The 20,814-nt window shown below is 40.3% G+C and overlaps 1 protein-coding gene across 1 annotated transcript in view; it reads right to left on the bottom strand.

Annotated features, from left to right (window-relative positions):
• The window catches only part of LOC145495336 (uncharacterized), a 49,292-nt gene that overhangs the window by 21,754 nt on the left and 6,724 nt on the right, over positions 1-20,814 (bottom strand). The window contains exons 4-31 of the mRNA XM_081474928.1: positions 20,646-20,770; positions 19,692-19,875; positions 18,396-18,800; positions 17,792-17,920; positions 17,319-17,404; positions 16,909-16,975; positions 16,766-16,810; positions 16,320-16,459; positions 15,573-15,792; positions 14,943-15,040; positions 14,539-14,616; positions 13,115-13,148; positions 12,767-12,870; positions 12,409-12,490; positions 12,053-12,166; positions 6,585-6,653; positions 6,243-6,374; positions 5,962-6,013; positions 5,549-5,609; positions 4,918-5,008; positions 4,531-4,668; positions 3,743-3,895; positions 3,291-3,350; positions 2,349-2,500; positions 1,942-2,035; positions 1,624-1,674; positions 1,017-1,117; positions 444-606 (exon numbers count right to left, since the gene is read on the bottom strand). Of these exons, the coding sequence (XP_081331054.1) occupies positions 444-606; positions 1,017-1,117; positions 1,624-1,674; positions 1,942-2,035; positions 2,349-2,500; positions 3,291-3,350; positions 3,743-3,895; positions 4,531-4,668; positions 4,918-5,008; positions 5,549-5,609; positions 5,962-6,013; positions 6,243-6,374; positions 6,585-6,653; positions 12,053-12,166; positions 12,409-12,490; positions 12,767-12,870; positions 13,115-13,148; positions 14,539-14,616; positions 14,943-15,040; positions 15,573-15,792; positions 16,320-16,459; positions 16,766-16,810; positions 16,909-16,975; positions 17,319-17,404; positions 17,792-17,920; positions 18,396-18,800; positions 19,692-19,875; positions 20,646-20,770 (3,228 nt within the window). The remainder of the gene's footprint in view (positions 1-443; positions 607-1,016; positions 1,118-1,623; positions 1,675-1,941; positions 2,036-2,348; positions 2,501-3,290; positions 3,351-3,742; positions 3,896-4,530; positions 4,669-4,917; positions 5,009-5,548; positions 5,610-5,961; positions 6,014-6,242; positions 6,375-6,584; positions 6,654-12,052; positions 12,167-12,408; positions 12,491-12,766; positions 12,871-13,114; positions 13,149-14,538; positions 14,617-14,942; positions 15,041-15,572; positions 15,793-16,319; positions 16,460-16,765; positions 16,811-16,908; positions 16,976-17,318; positions 17,405-17,791; positions 17,921-18,395; positions 18,801-19,691; positions 19,876-20,645; positions 20,771-20,814) is intronic.

The raw sequence follows: 20,814 nt of genomic DNA, 5'->3' as shown, positions 1-20,814 counted from the left end.
CGAACACCGGTGTCCGTCTTGGAGAGAGTTGGCTGTAGTTTCAAGCAGTAACTTCTGAAACACCCTCCTTAGATCTAATTGGACAATAATATTGTAATCTTTGTGCTCATTCGATTAAGAGTACTTTACTGTCACTCTTTTCACCGCCATAGATTCAATAAATAAATTTAACTACCTACAGAGAATTGTTGTGGCAAAACTGGGCGAGTAACAATTTTCCTAGTCTCCTCTCGGTGCAAAAATACCACGGGCACTTGAGAGAACTCTGAAAATTGCCGCGCCGCGCCGTTACTTAGCAACTTCGACACCGTCGAAATCTTCGGTCTCACTCCGATCCCCGGCAGAAAATTCGACATCACTTTGACCTGTTCGCCCGACTGTTTTGCCGATTTTACACTTCAAAGTTTGAATATCTTTACGGTCACTGGTTAGTTGTTACATACCTTCTCCAACTGCACAGAGACAAACACTTCCTGTAGCTTGCGTTCAAATTCTCGATCAAGTCTCTTGGTCGAGAATGACGCGAGGTGGGCTGGTGCTCCCTCGGCTGAACTGGCACGACTGGTGAGGGATGTGTCATGCGAGGAACCTGGGGACAACCCAGCACTGGAAAAAAAAAAAAAAATCGGTGTATTGCATATTAGTGAGGTAGCTAGTAAAAGTGATACAAATAACAATTCACAACAGATATTATTAAATAAGTGTTCACTGCGTCTACGAGTGACAGACTTTAAGAGCCTGTGTAGTATATAGGCCTGAAGGCACGAACCCGACAATCTTCGTTTAAAAGATAGGTCCGCAATTCGTAAATGTGTGAAAGAATTGAACAAGTAAATTTTGAAATGAGAAACTTTTGTATTAAGCTCTACATGTAAGGGCTACATGTGAGCTAAGCAATTACGATAAGGGCTACATGTGAGCTAAGCAATTACGATGTCAACGTATATATTGCGTTTTCAAGGTTCATTCCTATAAAACCAACTGCAGTTCTCTCGATCATTTGAATATGTGAATACCTTTTCTCAGCTTCAGCTGCTTTTGCTTTCGCAGCTGTGATAATCTTTGAACAGCTGTCGAGTTGAAGAATGGATGAAATGATGAGATTCTTGTGCACAACCTTAAAAAAAAAAACATCAAATAACTGAGCTTCAAAATAAACAAAACTAAAGAAATCGCAGCAAGATAAGTTGTTTCCTTTCCCGAAAACGCTACATGTTGCATCATCTACAAAAGTGAAAACTGCTGAGTAACGAGAGTCGACGACGATGAAAATATAAACCTACCCCAAATTGTCCCACACCGGAAACAAACAAACAAACAAACAACTTAAGGATGCGAAAAGGGCGTTAATGTTATATATATATATATATATATATATATATATATATATATATATATATATATATATATATATATATATATATATATATATATATATATATATATATATATATATAAAACACTCGCTGAAACCCGCAAGTTAGTGACGTTTCACTACCTTTCGCTACCACGTTGGCATTAGAGTAACTAATAAGAAATAATTTCATGCAGTGGAACAAAAGAGGATAGTAAGGACTACTTTAAAATAACAAGTTGCTACCATCAATGGAAAATTGTTCACACCTGGGCCATTAGGATCGTTTGCAACTTCTCCACACCTGTTCCAGACATAATCTAAAATAAACACAAATCAAAATGAGACAAAAAAGATAATGAAAAGATCCAGAGGCAGCCGACAGAAGAAAAACACCAGCCTTTTTTTTTCAATGAAGCAAGGCTGATTACTACGTAGAAAACAACGCGACCACGACATGATGAGTCCAAACTGAATACCAAGAATTGACGTTCAGCAATAAGAGTGCAAAACGCTTTTGATGTTTTTGTAGGCAAATCGACTTCAGGTATTTATTAGTTATGTCGGAAAGCTTATTTTTCACAAACCTGTAACAATCCTTCTCTTGTGCGGAAGCTAAACGTTCCTAAATGCTTTTCATCCAATTCTTGAATGGCCAAAGGAGTGTAAGCTGGTGTATATCTGAGAAAACAACAGAATTTTTGATTTTCTATATGTTACCCTTAAATGCAAGACACAACCTTACAAGTAAATGGATTAAGAATTTTTTAATTGCTGTCATTTAACACAGCGCCATTTTAAAATCAAATTTACCACTTTTCAAGGCCTGGAAAGCAGAAACGAAATTTCATTACCAAGGCGTCTTTTCCTCGACTGTACGACGGAGATGGAAATATAAAACTCCATAAGGAACTTGGATATCTTTCAAAAAAAATTGATCAATACCTATGGCAGATATATCTACTTCTTTGTTAGCCAGTAAGTGACTTATCACCTGTCAACCCTGCTGTCATCCTCTTGCAAGACAGTAATAAGTACATTTTGTATCTCAGCATCTGGTTTTGCTTGCGCAAAGTCGAAGGACACCGCGCGAAGGAACGCATGGTACTCATCAAAACCAATCTCTTTAGCCTGCCGTTTGTAAGCCTGTTAAAAGAGTACAGAAAGTTGAGATCTAAAAATGATCGTAACGAAAAAGACAAAGATAAAGACGTTGTGGTAGAGGTGTTATCGAGTAAAAATAAAGTACGTATAACGTATTCCATTTTGAACTAGACAACTGAATTGGATCCTTCCAACATCGCTCTTATACATAGACCCTTTTCATAAATGGCTGCCAATTATAAATTCTTTTGTAAGTGTGAAAATTAGCCTGACTAACCTCGTTTTTGAGTTGATAATTCAAAAGAATTTTTACTCCCAAACGAGTTTAGTGAGGCTAATTTAAATGAAAACAAAAGAATTTTACATTGGCAGCCATTTATGAAAAGGGCCTATGCATGCATTGTTTGACTTGACAGAACGAGCCAAATGCACAAGATATTTGCAGAAATACTCTGTTATTATTCCAGCTTCTTGTTCTTCTTGTTATTCCATTGAGACTAAACTGTTCAAGGCTCAGTCATGTCATAAAGGCTTTCAAATGCTATCATGAGGTTGTCCAAGGATGTTGTCGGATTCTTCAATTTTACGACGAAACGACAAGTTATAAAGCCGTCTGGAAGACTATCGATGACCGTGGTTTTTGTTTTCATCTGAACCCACGTCGTTGTACAGGGTTGGGGCTACTGACATGCACAGAACGCCCTAAAAAACACGTTAAAATTGTCCTAAAGTGGGCACAGAAAACGACCCCTAACATATTCAGAGATCTCTGGCAAAGGTTGTCAGCCAGGCATGCATGCAAGAACTGCATGCAAAAACTATAAGTGCCTACCTTTGTCACCACATCTGTCTCCTGGGCAGCAGTTATAAGCCTGTGCCGTAAAGTTACAACCTGAAACCAATTCAAACCAGAGTCATGATTAAAGGCTAACATCCACATATACTAATTTTGTGAGACACTTGTGACCGCTTGACATGTGGTGACGTAATAGTTTAGACTCGTTTTCTCGATATTGGACTACTTGTAGAACTAGCTGGCCAACTAAAGCTAATATAGGGAGGCTTTTCAAATGCAAATGACATTTATCTCTTTTTTTTATACTATTCCCTCACATAAGACTCCATTGTAAGCTATTTCCAGTCCAATACCGAGAGTGCGATTGTGGACTATTGCAATTTGTCTACATTTACTTGAAAGAGCAACTAACATTCATTATGAGTAACTTTGAACATGGTGAACTGTTAGGATCTTGACTATTGCAATCTTACTGTCTTATTGCATACCTCCAGCAGCTTTGACCAGGTCTCTGTGAGAATCTTTTGTTTCTCTTTGACAGACTTGCGTCCTCCTTTCATGGAATTCGAAGCTTGGTTCACAAGAGACTGGGCCACTTCACAGACAAAGATGGGATCCTCCACAAACACCTCTGAAAAGAGCTACAATGAAAGAATATTACGTGGTTTTACAATCGTCTGTATACCTAAAATAAGGATTTCATTGTAAAGTACCACGGCATACTTCATGCGTTAAGACCAGCTAACGTTTCGTTATCAAAAACTGTCATTTAACCACAGAATGAAAGTTGTTGGTTTTAATTGCACATGATATGAAAAACATCTGATTTTCAGAGAACAGTGGTCATTGAACACAGATAAAAGCGAACAAAATAAAACAGATTTGGGTTTGACAACGACCACAATTACGTTCTGAGGCTTTGGTGAGTCAGCCAAATATCAAGTACAAAATATCGCTTTTGTTGTTGTTGTGTTGTTGTGTTGTTGGTTTTTAATAGAATGTCCAGTCTACCAAAAGCGCGAGCTCCAAAGAATCCTCAAAAGATTGTTAAACTACCATGCGAAAAAAACTACCACGCGAGAAAAAAAAAAAAAAAAAAAAAAAAAACCGCGAGAAAAATACGGCCGCGCGAAATCCTGGGGTAAGAAGCGCGCGCTTTTCTCCCCCCAGGATTTCACGCGGCCACTTTTCCCGGCGGTTTACTTACGGTCTCGTTCGACGGACTAAGCGGAAGACGGAATACTCGTAGTCTAATAGCAAAGCAAATGGTACTCACATCTTTCTGCGTCTGCTGTGCAAATGAGTGGCCGGTTGGTTCTTGACTGTCCCATTCCTTTTGCACTATTTCATATAAGCGACGTTCCAGGGAGATAACCTCTCCAGTGCTTTTCGGTTTGTGCAACTGAATGAACATCTAGTGTTAAGCAAAATGAACGTTAGGCACACGACTTCCAAGTTTATACATCATTATTTTGACATTTTATACATCAATTATGTCAGAATATTTTGCTTGAACATTGCAGGGGCAATGCATCTTCATAATCAAAACCTGTTTTAAGTTGGATCATTAAAAAAAGGAAAATGTTTCAGTATATCTAGTCGCAATTCAAGCCTAAGGATCTATTGAAAAAAAGAAAAAAAAGAAAGATTAAATATTTTTTACCTTTAAAGCATTCTGTAGTGATTCTGATACCCTGCTGGCAAGACCGAGTGATGGATGAAACTCTAACATGTACACATATCTTAGGGCGGGTCTGCAATAAAAACAATCTCAGCAAGCTGCTTTTGTTTGTGTGTTTGTTTATATTTATGCTTGGACTGTTAAGAAATAACTCAAGGAAGAACGTTAACACTTATGAAGCCACCCCTCCCTATTACGTCTGCTTACAACCCAGCTGAGGCAAAAGTCAAGATTTCAAAGCAGTAGCAACTAAAATGGGAATGACAGACATTCTTGAAAAAGGAGGATTAGAGGCTTTTTTCCCAAGAGGAGTGACAAGACAGGTTATTGCGATGAAGCAATGAGAAATATTAACTTCGCGTCTTGAATGGAATGCCGGGTGCAGGTTACTTCTCAAACGCTTGTCAGGTTGCTGCAACAATGTTCCATCACCACTGATACAATTCGGTAGAGAGACACGTGCACACCAGAAGAACGATAGCCACCCCAAATTCTCCATCAAATGATTTAGCCAACTTAGCCAACGCGTCTTTGGATGAAACACTATACGCACAAGGGATCTGAGTGACCCGTCACGAGATAAACGATGAACAAAACCGTATGTGGTTCTTACCGACTTGTGTTTACTGCTATATGCTGCTGTGGGATGATGCGATGAGGAAGACCAAACAATGCTGCAAATGATTATTACAAAATAATGATTATTACATCACACACAAGACTCTATACGGATATTATTCGCATGCTGGTCAAAAAAGAAAGTACTTATTCCACTATTAGCTTAAGGGTACTTGCTGCATCGTGAAAATGCATCATGGACCTGTTTAAATTACCCCCTTTCTATTTACATTTCCGTTTGTTTTGTTTTTTTTTCGATACGGTTATTACAAAAACTGTATCGCTATCTATTAATTTCTAAAGGGCTCCAGAAAGACATGCTTATTGTCAAGACATGATCTGACAAGAACTCGCACAGCACAAGATGAGATAGTTACATTGTGGAAGTGAGATTTGCATGTATCTTACCAGGGTTATCTTCCCTGCAAACTTTTTGAATATACTCTCGCTCGTCGTCAATCTGAGAGATAAATGACAACAATCAATCAGTTCTACAATTTAGTGAAAAGCACTTGATAGCGTTTATTCTTAAATTCATCTATTCAGTTTTGATGACGACTACGTCATCGCCAAAAGGAAACGTGTTGAACAGTTGTCTCTGTTAACCAACTGAGCAATACAGGTAACAGGACATTCCATTAGGACTGATCTTTGTCGTTTCATATCTTCCACACAAAATTTTTACCAACCTGTTTGTCAAGGACTGATTTGATTAAGTTGCAGTGAAGCCGGAGGTTGACACACTCAGCGCGGTAGATCTTGACGAAGTAGTCAGCAGAAAAATCATATCGTGGCCGTGCGTGCATTACATTCACCATTATCTGAAATGTTGAAAAAATAATAACAAAAAACTCTCAAGAATATACAACGACACAACTTTAATACTACAATCGAACATTTTAAAAACAGAGAAAACAGTCATGACCCTTGTTGTGACCAAAGGGATCATTCGCTTCACTATATGGGCTTTCAGTTCAACTTTTCGTCACTAAATACGGCGGGATCATTTGCGGGCCTATACAGCTACAAACCTGAGCGAGCCGTTTCTTTTCTTTTGGGTCAAAAACATGATGATAAGCCTCCAGATAACAGTCCAAAAGCTGAAAAAAGAAATAAAAGAAACACGTCAATGGAGTTGGAAATAGCCAAGCATAACTAAATAAACACTGCCTGGTGCTGGGTACTCAAATACGTTAGGCTGTGCGTGAAAAGTGGCACGTCGGAAATAGAATTTTTCCGCGGTTTGGAAATTAGCGGAAAAATATTCTCTCGTCGGTATGAACTCTCTAAGGGTTTTGAACAGGGTATTTAGGAGTGGTTTTATGCTAATTCGTCCTCTTGGTGCTCTTTTCTGGAGGTGACTCGCTTTTATTTGTGTTGCTCTCATCCTTATGGAAGACTCAGCAGGAGCCAGCACCTCTATTTCTCCAGAACTGAGTGCTGTTTTAGATGCCCAGAAGAATGCAATTTTATCAGCCGTTAACTCCCAGATCCAAGGACTTCAGACCAACCTGCTTCAAGCCCAGTCTGATTTAGCGGTTCAAATTGCGACGGATCTTCAGCCCGACAATTACGTCTTCAAGAAGAAAGTAAACGAGCAACAGTTTAGTTTCAACCGCAAAGTGGCCAAGACGAGTAATTTGGCCCTGAAAGCCCTGGAAGGTGGAACTATTCCTAAAGCCAAGGAAGAGCTTAACAAAGGTATTTCTTTGCTAAATAATAGGCAAAAAATTATTAAATTGGCCGACAAATCTGAATTCGGTTGGGCTACGGTGCAAGAGTATGTTTGCGACGATTTGGCCGACGACGAGGCCGACGCTTCGAAGATTAAAAAAGCCGAGAAAAGAGCCGCCGCTAAGATCAAAACACTGCAAGAGAAAAAGAGGAAAACTAGTCCTAAAGGTTCCTCTTCTGCGCTTTCATCTTCTAGCGCCTCCAGAGTTGGCGGTACGTTTAGCTCTTTTCCTCCAGCTACTAGTTATTTTCGTCCCCAAGGTCGATACCCTTACAACTCATTCAGAGGCCTCGACATGTGCTTTCGATGCGGTAAACGAGGACACTGGGCCAATATGTGCCCCACCAAAGACAAACCGTTGTCTTCAGGATCAAAACCTTAATTTTTTGGATCAGTACGAATTTGAACAGGATATCGAGGCATCCAGCTTTACTCAAGGAAAACTGCATGCGAACTTCACATTTTGGCGTGATACTATCCAGGCTTCGGACTTTGTTCTAGACATTATCCAGAATGGTTACAAGATTCTTTTTATGGAATCGCCTTTACCGTTTTCGATTGAAAATAGATCTTCCGCCCTTCGTAGGGATAGTTTTGTTCGGGAGGCAATTTCAGAGTTGATGGCACGTGGCTGTGTAAGGGAAGTTCAGGAATACCCTCAATTTTGTAATCCGCTGCACGTCGCTGTCCAGTCTTCAGGGAAGTTAAGACTTATTTTAGATTTGTCTCATTTAAACAAATTTGTCGTCAAAAAATCTGTCAAGTATGAAGATTTAAGAACTGTTCTTCAAATGTTTTCGCCTGGGATGTTTGTCTTCTCCTTCGACCTCAAATCGGCATATCATCACATTGACATTTGTGAAGAACATATGAAGTTTCTGTCGTTTAAATGGCCTTCAGTCGATGGCGTGATGCATTTCTACGAGTTTAAAGTGCTACCTTTCGGTTTAACTTCAGCGCCGTATATTTTTACAAAAGTCATACGTCAATTAGTTAAGTTTTGGAGGGCTCACGGCCATTTAGCCTTGATGTATCTAGACGATGGCATCGGGGGAAATTTGTCTTTCGAAAGTGCCGAAAACATTAGTGTTCAAGTTCGTAAGGACCTGACTTTGGCCGGTTTTACAGCTAATGACGAAAAATCAAATTGGGAACCTGTCCAGAAGTTAGTCTTCTTGGGATCGGTTTTGGACTTCCAACACGGTTTGATTCATGTTCCCGAAGAGCGTATTCTCAAGCTGAAATCCTCCATTGCTTCCTGTCTTCAAAAAAGTAGTTTTTCAGCCCGTGGTCTTGCTTCAATTACGGGGCAAATTATTTCTATGTCGTGTGCTGTCGGTAACATTACTAGATTGTTGACAAGAAATTGTTATGCGGCCCTAGAGCAAAGAACCTCCTGGGATCAGCCTTTGGACGTGTCCCTTGAGATTCGTAATGAGCTTTTATTTTGGCAGAACAACATCGACTCCATTAATGGCAAGTCTATGTCGCCCAAGTCAAGTGCTGTTGGCGTTGTTTATTCTGACGCAAGTGACACTGGTTTTGGTGGCTATTTCGTTCAATGCGGTCAGGATTTTGTGTCTGGCACTTGGTCCGAAAAGGAAATGCATACCAGTTCTACTTTGCGAGAAATTTTGGCCGTTAAATTTGTTCTTCTTTCTTTACTGGACAAGTTGTCAGGACTGACTGTGAAATGGTTTACAGATAATCAGAACGTTCCCAGGATCATTTCATCTGGCAGCAGTAAAGGTCATTTGCAGACTGAAGCTTTGTCGATTTTTAACATTTGTTGTCATCGCGGTATTTCGATCGAGATGGAATGGATCCCTAGATCTCAGAATGACCAGGCCGATTTTCTCAGCCGCATTTACGATCCCGATGACTGAGGTCTTTCGTGGGATACATTTCAAAACATTGATATTGTTTGGGGTCCGCACTCTTTCGATCGCTTTGCTAATTATTTAAATGCCAAACTTCCGAGGTTCAATTCTAGATTTTGGAATCCAGGCTCGAAAGGAATTGATTCATTCGTTATGAACTGGGCGGGGGAGAACAATTATGTATGTCCGCCTATTTGCCTTATTCCGCGAGTGTTACTTCATATGCGTAACTGCAAGGCGTCAGGGACTCTTATTGTTCCGCTGTGGCATTCCGCTCCCTTCTGGCCAATGATTAGCGCCGGCGGCGATAAATTTTCCGATTTTATTGTTGACTGGATGGATCTTCCATCTTTAAAAGAAGCTTTCATTCCCGGTAGATGTAATAGCGTCTTTGGTAATGAGAATTTAAACTTTAGGATGCTTGCTTTGAGAATCCATTTTGTCTGAAAGTTTTTCCTCTTGTATTTTATATTGTTTTGTTGTCCTTTTTTTTCTTTCTTTGTACTCTTGGGGCCGTGCGGCCTCCAGTGAGCACACGATAGCAAATAAAGTTGTGTTTTTATGATCTGTTTTGGCGTTATTGCTGTTGCGCACGGCTGGAATATGTGGAGAGTATTTAGACGAGAGTAGAATTTTTCCGCGGTTTGGAAATTAGCGGAAAAATATTCTCTCGTCGGTATGAACTCTCTAGGGGTTTTGAACAGGGTATTTAGGAGTGGTTTTATGCTAATTCGTCCTCTTGGTGCTCTTTTCTGGAGGTGACTCGCTTTTATTTTATTTTTATTTTTACTCTCTTTTTCTTATGATTTATTCGTTTATTTATTTATTTATCATTTATTTCTATCAGGGCCAAAAATTTAGGGTTCGTTCTTTTGAGTTCTAGATTCTAGGGCCTATTTGTGCACGAGATGTATGGGACCACATGTGCCCGGTAGGTAGGGCCTTTCTTGCTCCCTAGGAATATGGGAGCACCTGTGCCTGAACTTTAGGTTTTTTACCCCCGAAAAGTATGAGACGTTCTGGGCTTATATTGTTAGGGAGATTGCTTGCCCATGAGTATGAGTGGGACCATCTGTGCCCGAAGAATGGGGCCTTTTTTTTGCGCCCTAAAAATTCAGGAACTTCTGTATCTAAAATGTTAGGGCCGGTGTGCCTACATGAAGTATGGGACCATCTGTGCCCAAATGTTAGGGGCCTTTGTTTGCCCTTGAGAATGAATGGGACCATCTGTGCCCCCCTTTTGTTTTTTGCGTCCTGGGAATTAAGGTCTTTCTGTATCCAAATGGTTGGGCTGTGTGCCACCATGAAGTATGGGACGATCTGTGCCCGATATATAGAAGCTCTTTTGTGGCGAAAGTGGGTAGCTATTTGTGTAGCCGAGACGTATTTTTTGGGCTCTTTCTCGAGCCCGTTTATGTCTTTTTTGTATTGCTATTACCTTTTTGCTCACGTCATGTTTTTCTTTGTTATTTTGCTAATTTGCTTGTCAGTTTTATTTTGATTTTAGATGTGTTTCAATCAGAGATGTGGACCGAATTCTTTGCCGCTATCCCCGACCATATCCAGCCCTTGGTTAGTCGAGTCCAGGAAACCGTGCTCGCTTCCAGAGCCGATGGCACTATTCGCACTTACCTGGCTGGTTTTAGACGTTGGAAGTTTTGGGCGTCGTCTAATTGTATTCGCCACATGCCCGCCAACCCCTTTCAAGTTTCAGTTTACCTGCAGTGCCTAATCCTGGAAGCTAATTCTCCTTCTCCAGTTCTTAATGCTGTTTACAGTATCGACTGGGCCCAACAGCTGGCCGGTTTGCCCAAGGTCTCGGTGCATCCTATGGTTTCTGCCATGGTTAGCCCGTCTCAAAGGATTCTGGGGAAGGCTAAATCGAAGAAAGTACCCATCACTCCCGAGATGCTGAGGGCGCTTGCATCCTCCAAGATTTCAGATAAGTCTCCTTCCTTATCGGATTTGAGAACAGTGGCTTTATGTCTCATAGGATATGCTGGGTTTTTTCGTTTCAGTGAGCTATGCTCTATTCGAGCTTGTGACATAAAGTTTTTTCCTACTTATGTGTCCATATTTTTAGAGTCGTCCAAGACAGACCAATACCGTGATGGGGCGTGGACAACAATAGCGCGATCAGACCTGGAAACCTGTCCCGTAAAGGCTTTAGAGCAATACATTGCTGCCGCTGAAATTGATCTTAATGAGGATTTACCGTTATTCAGAGCCCTCTTGTCTCCTCGATGTACATCTAAAGTTCGACGTCAAGGCTTAAGCTACAGCAGAGCCAGGGAGATCGTTAAGGACGCTTTCAAAGACATTACTGACGTTTCCTGCATAAGTCTTCACAGTCTCAGGGCCGGAGGAGCCACAGCTGCCGCCAATGCAGGCATTGCTGATAGACTTTTTAAGAGACACGGTCGTTGGCAGAGTGAAAATGCCAAAGATGGTTATGTTAAAGACAATGTTCAGTCCCTACTTTCAGTCTCGAAATCATTAGGAATCTAATTTAATAAGACCGAGCCCAGCAGGTCGGAGGGTTTCTATCCATAGGGCTGGGGTTTTTCCTCTGCGTTACCGCAGCGAGCGCGGCGAGGTTTTTTCATCCTATGGATGCTCGTTGGTACCCTCTTAGTTTTTCGCCTAGATTTTTCTCGTGACCATATTTTACTTTCCCTTTGTAGATATTTGAGTCCTTGTCCGTGCGGCCTCCAGTGAGCACACGATAGCAAATAAAGTTGTGTTTTTATGATCTGTTTTGGCGTTATTGCTGTTGCGCACGGCTGGAATATGTGGAGAGTATTTAGACGAGAGTTAATTATAGACGTGGCAATTTCCTTAAAGAACCTCAGCCATGAAAAGTATAAACAGGTTGATTGCTAACCTGTCTTTTGTTTTCCAAATATGCCGCTTCATTTGTCCACAAGTCCAGAAGGACAGCAAATCTGTCTACCTGCTGATGTCCATAAGCTGCCAGATCGATGTGATCGCCCTGAAACTAAAAAAAATAGGCAGGTTTAACAAACGTCTGCGCAGGCCGCACATTCTAGCTTCTTATTACAGAGAGAAGATTTATAGAGATGTAAATAGGGCAATGAACAATGATCTGGTATTGAGCGAAATAGTGGACACATATTAAGGTTATTGATACTTTAGCACATCGAGGGTTGGAAGGTGAAAGGTGCATTGCAAAAGATGAATGGTGAAAGGCTCAAAGCGGTCGTTAATATTGTCGCCAACCTTAAGAGTTTTAGGCAGTCTTAAATCTTTGTCTTTCTGAATAAAGTGAGTCGCCACTAACAAAAGTTCGGTCTCCAGTTCCCTGAAATAAGAAAAGAGGGCGCATCAGAGCTACAAGTATACCACAAAAGATTAACGTAATCGATTCTTGTTCATCCTGCGAAAAGTTTCTTCACAACTGTGGGAACTTCAGATAGAAAATGGAATTCTTGTTGAAGCTCCTGAAGAACCTCTCATCCTCATTTCCTACTCAGAAATATCACTAAAACGCCGAAAGTTCATTGCTAAAGCTGTGGGAATGAAAAAAAGTAAGTGGACATTTTCTCATTGCAGAAGGTTTAACGTAAGTTTTACTCACTTAAAGTCTGACAGTGTAGAGTCGTATAAAATATAGTAGCCTCGCTGGTCCTGAATGTGAACTCGTCCTTCCTCTGTTGTGAAGAAGTCGTCATGATTCTCGACCTGTAATTAAGTGAACTTACACGGGTTATGAGGAAGTGGAAAATCATTTCACTTCGAGGGCATCAAAATTTCCAATGGACCATGGACATTAACTAAAGTTTCATAAGCATTTTTTTCTTTAAACTTCGTCTTTAGTGTCAGACTTGCAGGCAATAATCTATAAATAGCGGCGGGAAAGGAGCTACGTTTAACAAGGGTTCCATTTTCTTTTTATATTTACCTCTTTATTTACAAAAACACTAACCTCCGAAAATTCCATGAATTCTGACTGTTCAACCCTGAAAAATTCGACAACAGTTTCGTTAGTGAATATAGAGAACACTGCATCTTGGCTGCACCGTATTTGAAGTCACATATGTTTGTGGAACTCATATAAATATTGGTTCTAAATGTGCGTGGGTTCGCAGTGAGATTGTGAGATTGTTTAAACCTAACTTGTATCTTCCCTGCGGATAGAGTGGTATTCAATTGAGAGCCATAAACCAAGATGAAGCTAATCCACCAAGTAGGGAGTGAACCAATCCAAGATCGAAGAAAATACATGTGGCTGAGGCAAGGCAAGAGGAAACTTGCACAGGTAAGTCACGATTGGATTTGGTTTTATTTCAGATTGGAAGACAAAGTGGCGCAGCTTTTTAAGCGTACAAAAATCGCTTAGCGTAGTAATGCAAAACCAAAGCAAATACGTTTTAAGTGAAAACCGCTATGTAAGGCCCCGGCCAAACGATCGCAACATTTCTAAACAACATATCACGACATTGTTGGGTGCAACATGTTGTGCACGTTTGACCACTCTGTTGCGAGGTGTTGCGACATGTTGGGTGCTGTGGCTCAAGTTTGAAAATGGTCAAATTTGAGCTAGTAACAACCAACACTTTGCAACAGGGTGGCCAAACGCGCCAACAATGTCGGGAGATGTCAATTTGAAGTGTTGCGATCGTTTGTCCTGGGCTTCACGTGGATAGTTTGAGAGCGCTAAGTACATTGTATCCTCCTTGAGGGCATGTAAAAGGATGATGGCCAGGCTCGATCTATTCATCTCTGAATACAGAGTGTAAAAAAGTGGTCTCTCAAACCTATACAGTGGAACCTCGATTTAACGAACCTCTATTTAACGAAGTCCTCGATATAACGAACGATATTCTATGTCCCGGCCAGAGTTACAGTAAAATGTATGGAATGGAACCTAAACATAACGAACATCGATATAACGAATTCTTCGATACAACGAACATAATTCGGAAGCCCAAACGTAAAATCTACCTCGATATAACGAATTACAATGTTTCCTTGTTTACATAGACAATTTTCTGTATAACCTCTATGTTGCAACATTTTTAAATCGGCTACTCTGAAAGTGTCGTTCTTTTGTAAACAAAAGCTGCGCGTCTGCTCAAAAGTGAAAATAACTGATACTGAAAGCCACTATGCTTAATGAATTGCATCTCAAAACGCGGCACTTCTGGGTGACGAAAACTGCATTGAGTTGCGTGACATAAGTCACCTGTGTTACAAATCAATCATTAACTATGACCTCGATATAACGAACATTTTGGTCGTTTCCCCTCAAATTCGTTACATCGAGGTTTTCGATATAACGAACCCTCGATTTAACGAACAAATTTGGCCGGTCTCCAGCGACATCGTTAAATCGAGGTTCTACTGTACCTGTAATCGGCTGGAGTGTTATGAATATACTGATGAGATCCAACGCCTGCAATTCCTCCGCCATGAAATACCTGATGTCTAAAATGACAATGCCAAGAGTCAGTTTATGCTAAAAAAGTAAATTACAGTCCTGCTTATGAAAAGCTGTTTTATCCAATTCCAACCTCCCTAATTCAAGTACATACTCCACTAGTTTATTAAAGACAAGATCTTATAACTAAATGACAAACCTTCTCAGTGTAACAATAAAGAAGTCGTTCTGAACACTACTATACATCTTGCCTTAAAAATACGCCTAAAAAAGACTTGCCATGGAAGATGAACTTAACTGTTTTGTAACTCTTTTAGCGTTATTCTTATGTCAATATCTATTCTTCCCTACAGATTTTGCCTCGCTGACTTACTTGGAAGGCTTTTGTTTTCCTCCTTCCAAAGACAAACCACCGTCATTTATCGTCAAAGTTCTCTCAGTTGATCTGAAGTAGTTTAGCAAACCAAGGCACTGCAAGGTAAACAATGAAGACAAAGTCGCAGAATAACTGAATGCGACAAAGCCGTAACGCTTGCTTAGTGTGACTATCTTTTGGAAAAAATCCTGCACATAGATGTGAAAGGACGCTGATTGGGAATTTATACATGGTAGCACTGAAAGGTTATAATCTTCCTCACAGGTACAATAAACCAAATAGGCGATTTGCATAATGGCGTCCTCTGACTACAACTACCAGAATCCTTCACTCTTTCTGTTTCTTATGTTAATTCGGGCAATTGTTATTTAAACCCCACTGGGAATTGAAAATTTAAATAATAAAGAAAAAACGAAATGAATTCTGGTAGTTGTAGTCAAATGACGTCAACGTGCAAATCTACTATTATTCCAGGACATAAGTGTTCTTGAATTTTGTAGGACAAAGGTTACCCCTAAGCTCCCAGTTACATATATGTTGGAACGCCTAGCATGGAACTTTCACCTTTGTCATTGAAATGCATGTACACATAAGTTCTCCACGAAAGGTGTAAGGAGCATTTCTTACCGATCTCTGTAGATCCCGGAGCCTGAGGTGCCGGAGTAGCAGAAAGGACATGTAGGCCCCTTGTAATCTACTGGCCTGAGTCTTGGCGTCATCATCATCCAAACCAAGCAACTCAACTGCTGTGCCAAGATCAAACTCGCCAGTGGAATTACTGTTTCCACCCATGTCATCTTCACTGATTTTAGTGTCGAACTCAAGAACATCATCCTTGGAACTCAAACTGAATTAGATCAAGAAGAATCACAGCGTTAATCAATCTCATTCCGCGAGCCTTTTTTGTTTAATGTGGAAGCTTGACGAAACGAGCGACTCGAGAGTTCCGTTGCAGTGTAGATTTTGATTGGTTTAAAAAAAAATGGAAATGAGCGGACGAAAAGCACTAGCATCTCAATTGAGACACGTCTTTGTCAGCTAGGAATGCGCAATTAGACCGGAAGTTCGATGTTTTCGGACTTCAAATCAGATCTTTCCAGGGTCGCCCGTTTCCCGACCGCTGGTCAAGGGGAACAAAGACTCCGGGCACGAGGTATAACGCTACTGTAGAGAATATGCCAAAAGTCGAGAAAAACTGCTATTGATTAATTGAATTGCTCTCTCGGTTGCTCGAGTAGCCTTGTTAATCAACAGAAGTCAAGGCATTACTTATCTCTTATTCATTATCATACATGATGACAACTGCTCCACCGTGTTTAACGTTACTGATCTCTTCAATGGTTAAATGACATTAAACAAATATTTACAGTGTACCTTACTGAGGCATAACTGAAAATACGCTTCCACACTGCAGCTGTGTCATTCTGAGTACGGTAAGTTGTCACGGATGCTGGGTGAGGTTTAGGCGGGTCCAACACCGCCTTAGCATGTTCCTTTAACGAGGACAGTACCCTCTGAGGATAGAGAAAAACAAATGATTTGAGTGGACTGCACGTTCGTCTTGCACAGTTGACTGTGCATTCTTAGTTTACAGGCCTGAGCAATTACGTTTACAATGTAGATTTTCAGATCGAAGCAAAAAGCTGCAAGCCTGTCAGCCGGTTTTTGTGCTACACGTATGATTCAAGAGACACTATGAGTCTTCCAATAACGATACACTCGGAACAAATGTTATTACTACATGTATCTTGTATGCAATGCAGCTGTCGAAAGGAAACTTAGTTAATAACATGATTTCGTTTTGTTCAAAATAACCTCACCTGACCGTCTTGAACGTGAAGAAAGCGTGAATGAGCCCTTAGCAACTGAAAGAAAAGGAGTTACAGAAAACAACCATTTAAGAGCTGTCTGCATTGAATACAACTATTGTTTCATGACCACATTGAAACGTTCGGGTATTCACCTCGTCAATATTTCCTTTCTGTCTAAGCTTTGTCATAGCTTTTACTTGAGTTGATGTCTGTTCTGGTCTGAAGGAAAGAGAGTGTACACAACATTTCTATCGTTACTGCCAGTCTAATAAGCATATTTCAGTCAAATTTAGTAATTAACCACCCACTCAGACAGAGAAAATTGCCAGTTATCGAAAAAAGAAACGTTCTGCGCTTGATATAAGAATTTTGGGCAATATGGGCAAGAATATTAGTAATACCTAACTATCTGGGATTTAGCTTATGTACTTTGGAAAGCAGAAAGGCTGTATACAGTTTTAAACGTCACATGAATATTTGTTACCCTGAAAGGTGTGCTAGAAGTTACAGGTACAAGCTGGTAAGGCAGCTCACAATTCTATCATAGCAAAAGATTACACACCTTAGAAGATTGAATGAAGTCCAGTTGGACTGCTGTTTGAACGTGTGCAAGGCCCCTTCGCTTCTTATTTTGGAATCTCCAAACTCCTTCAAAAAGAAAGCATTACAGAGTGGTCGAGTGGTCCAAAAATTATTTCAAGACTTAAAGATTAGTTCCTCAGTGACTTTGACGTACTGTACATGTATATTCCATCATACACCTCAATGTACCGCCTTCTGGGTATTGATGTACGTGTTGTCCTTGCAAAGACCCTAATATTGTAAACGCCACACAACAGGTCTGTAGTTTTAGTGCATGTGACAAAGAAACAATGACAGTACAAACAAAATGCGAAAACGTAATCTGGAACTGGAATTTTACATTCAACTTTACGATTACTGTGAAATGCTATCAACACATAGGAAAATACCAGGTGGCAAAGCTTCTTTAGGGCGGATCCAGGGTGGATCAAGGTGGATGTTCAGTTCGCTAACCTCAATTGATGCATCGTATATAGGGAAAGTCTTCATCTGCTCTTGCTTTGAAAACACCTTTTTGAACCTCCTTGAGACCATTGTAAAAAGATCCATTTCATCTGCATGTGTGTTTATTTGATTTATATCCTGCAAGAAGTGTATAACGTGACAGTGGTATATTAGGAACACTGTAGTGTACATGATTAAAACTTTAAAACTCTTCAAATGCGGTAATGAGAAACCAAAGAAATATATGTATGTGTTCCAAAAAACAGTGAGGTGGCTAACATATGGTAATTTAGGACAAAGAGTACACTTCAATACTATAATGAGACCATATACCACTGTTTATACCATGTTATACCATGTTAATCTTACATTCATAGTAGTATAGCATGCTCAAAGGTAGTCCCATATTCCTAAACAAAAAATGTAAATTTAAATGCATATCACGGGTATTATTTTGTTCAAATCACCCTAACTATGTCTATCTAACCTCAAAACAACATTTTTTTCTTAGTAAAGCAGAACTACAGATTATGAATGCTTTCAGCAACCTAAAATTATGGATATGTTTACGACATTCTTAAACTTTTAAGACAGCTGTAAGTTGTGCCATTACCATTTCAACAGCATAACAGGTCATCAAGAATTCCAGCAATGCCTTTATGGTAACAAAAGACGTCTCGTGCAGGGGCAACTTCAAGTTTATTTCGTCTGAAGCCAATCCACCACCAGAAGCAGCAGCAGCTGCTGCAATAGAAGGATTCGTCCCTGACACCAACTGATATGGGGACAAACTGAGTGGAGGAGGAGGTGGAAGGCTTGCATCAGGTGTAGGCTGCGGCCTCAAGATGTGAAGATGTGCAGTGATTGATACTTGACTGAGAATCTTTTTCAGCTGGCCTCGTGCTTTGGAGGGTGGGGCCATTGACTGTTTGCGTTCTTGCTCTGGGGGTTTTTCTTCTTTCTCACTGACTTGTGGCTGAATGCTGTTCTTGTGTGTCAAGGGAAGCCATTCAATCGTCTGCAAAGAAGATCACTTGAGAGTTTGAGATTTAAATTTAACCAATAACGCTGGAGAACAGTTGGAGAAGGGTTCAAGACTCCACAGCAAAGCTGTTGGTTTAAATCTCATCCACGGATATTAAGCACATGTATACATGTAACATACTACATGATTCTACACAAATGTTTGCAGTCTATCCCAAACTAGATACACGAGGCTGGATCCATGTCCCATGAAACCCTTCCCAAAATTAAACACAATCAGTTTGATTCCTGCCTTAACGTAGAGACACGAGTGGCCCCAGTGCCCAAACTGCAATTACCAGAGGCTGGTCCATGTCCATGCAAATGGACGTACGAGATGCCACCTGCCCTAAACTCGACAAACAAGTTTGACACTGTCCCAAATTGAATATAAGAGGTTGAGTTTAGAACCTGGACTCATGTCGATTTAGCCACTGTCCCAAATTGTATACATAACAAATGCCATGCACTTGGCCACCATCCTAAACCGAATAAATGAGTTGGGTCCCGTTGTTTCACATTGGCTGTTCAGCATAACAGTTTGGCAATGTCCCATGAGATTGACCTGGCTGTCACAAACAGGACAAATATTATTCAGTAGGAATGGACAAAAAACTCATAAGATGCGTGACACTGCTGATAAATTAGATTTAAGGCTCAAAAGGCTCTTAAAAGTGTCAAATATTAATCTAGTAAACATTTCGGGCTTAGCCCTTCTTCAGAACATGTAGGTGGAATCAAATATTAGTCTGTTAGGTGGACAAATGTTAGTCTCTTTCCTGTCTAAACTGGAAATCACATTGGGTCTGGCTCCAAGCCGCACTATTTGCCCCTGCTCCACAGGAGTTTGGCCAACCCTCCTAAACTCAAGACACGGCTGACTCACCCTGATGAATGCATGCATAGCCTTGACTGAATGCAGCATACAGATTAACCAGCGAGTGTAAATCAACAAGTCTTCCATTGTGACTACACTCATTGCTGAATCACTTCCAGCAAGTGTTGCTTCACATGCCACAGCCAATCGCCTTGCTCGTTTTAGGCAGTCTTGATATTCCTCCATGATATAACTGACAATAAAAGAGAAAGAGGATATCTTCTGTAATAAAAAAAAGATAACATTTCCTGCAATAATTTTTCTGATGAGTTAGGTTAAGCTGATGACTTAATAAATGCAAGTGGTCATCAGACTTGAGATCCAGAGACTGTCTACATAACAGGCCATTGACTTCACACAGTCCCCACCAAGGTAAAACTAAAAACAAATGCACCATATCAGAGAGACTACTGTTACCTAACAGCAAATGGTTCTGGTAAGTAGTCAAGACTATGCTCTTGTTCCTGTTACCCTGGGTCCTCCCCTCTTCCAGCACCCATTTGGAACTTGATAATTATGTAGTTTACATGCTTTTGGTGGTCCTGAGTTACTATGCCTCCCTATTTATAACTATATGTATGTGTAAATAGCCAGAGGTTGGAAGTTTTAATCATGTTATAATTATGGAATCATAATGTGACTTTTGTTGTCCTATGTTCAGGTGGTAGTACTTCAAACTAATTTTTGATTAAGTGCACATCCAGCAGAAACAAACAAACAAACAAACAAACAAAAAAACAAAACAAAACACAATAAAACAAACAAAAAAACTGTCTATTTGTCTCCCTACAACTCTACATACAGTACAATTCACTCATGGCAAACAGGAATGCTGGTAGGCCATAAAAATAATCCTTTCTACAGTGCACTGTACATGAACATTTATATCCAACAACTGCCAAAAGAAGCATGTGGGCTTTTGTAGTTTGAAAGACTGACATACAAAATTCACATTTTGCATACCTGAGCCTTTTCTGGTATATAGGATAAAGGTTTTCAATGGCTTTTGTGTGTTCACAGAAGCGAGCCCATCGTAGCATGTGCATATGTTTGCACTGAACTAAGTGTTCTATCCTGTCCACAAAAAACTGCAGAAAAATAACAAACCGTAAAGTTTACATGTGAGTACTCT

The sequence above is a fragment of the Orbicella franksi genome, chromosome 8 (assembly GCF_964199315.1).
Source record: "Orbicella franksi chromosome 8, jaOrbFran1.1, whole genome shotgun sequence".
Taxonomy (NCBI): domain Eukaryota; kingdom Metazoa; phylum Cnidaria; class Anthozoa; order Scleractinia; family Merulinidae; genus Orbicella; species Orbicella franksi.
The sequence above is the reverse complement of the archived record's forward strand: the minus strand, read 5'-3'. Positions and strand labels throughout refer to the sequence as shown.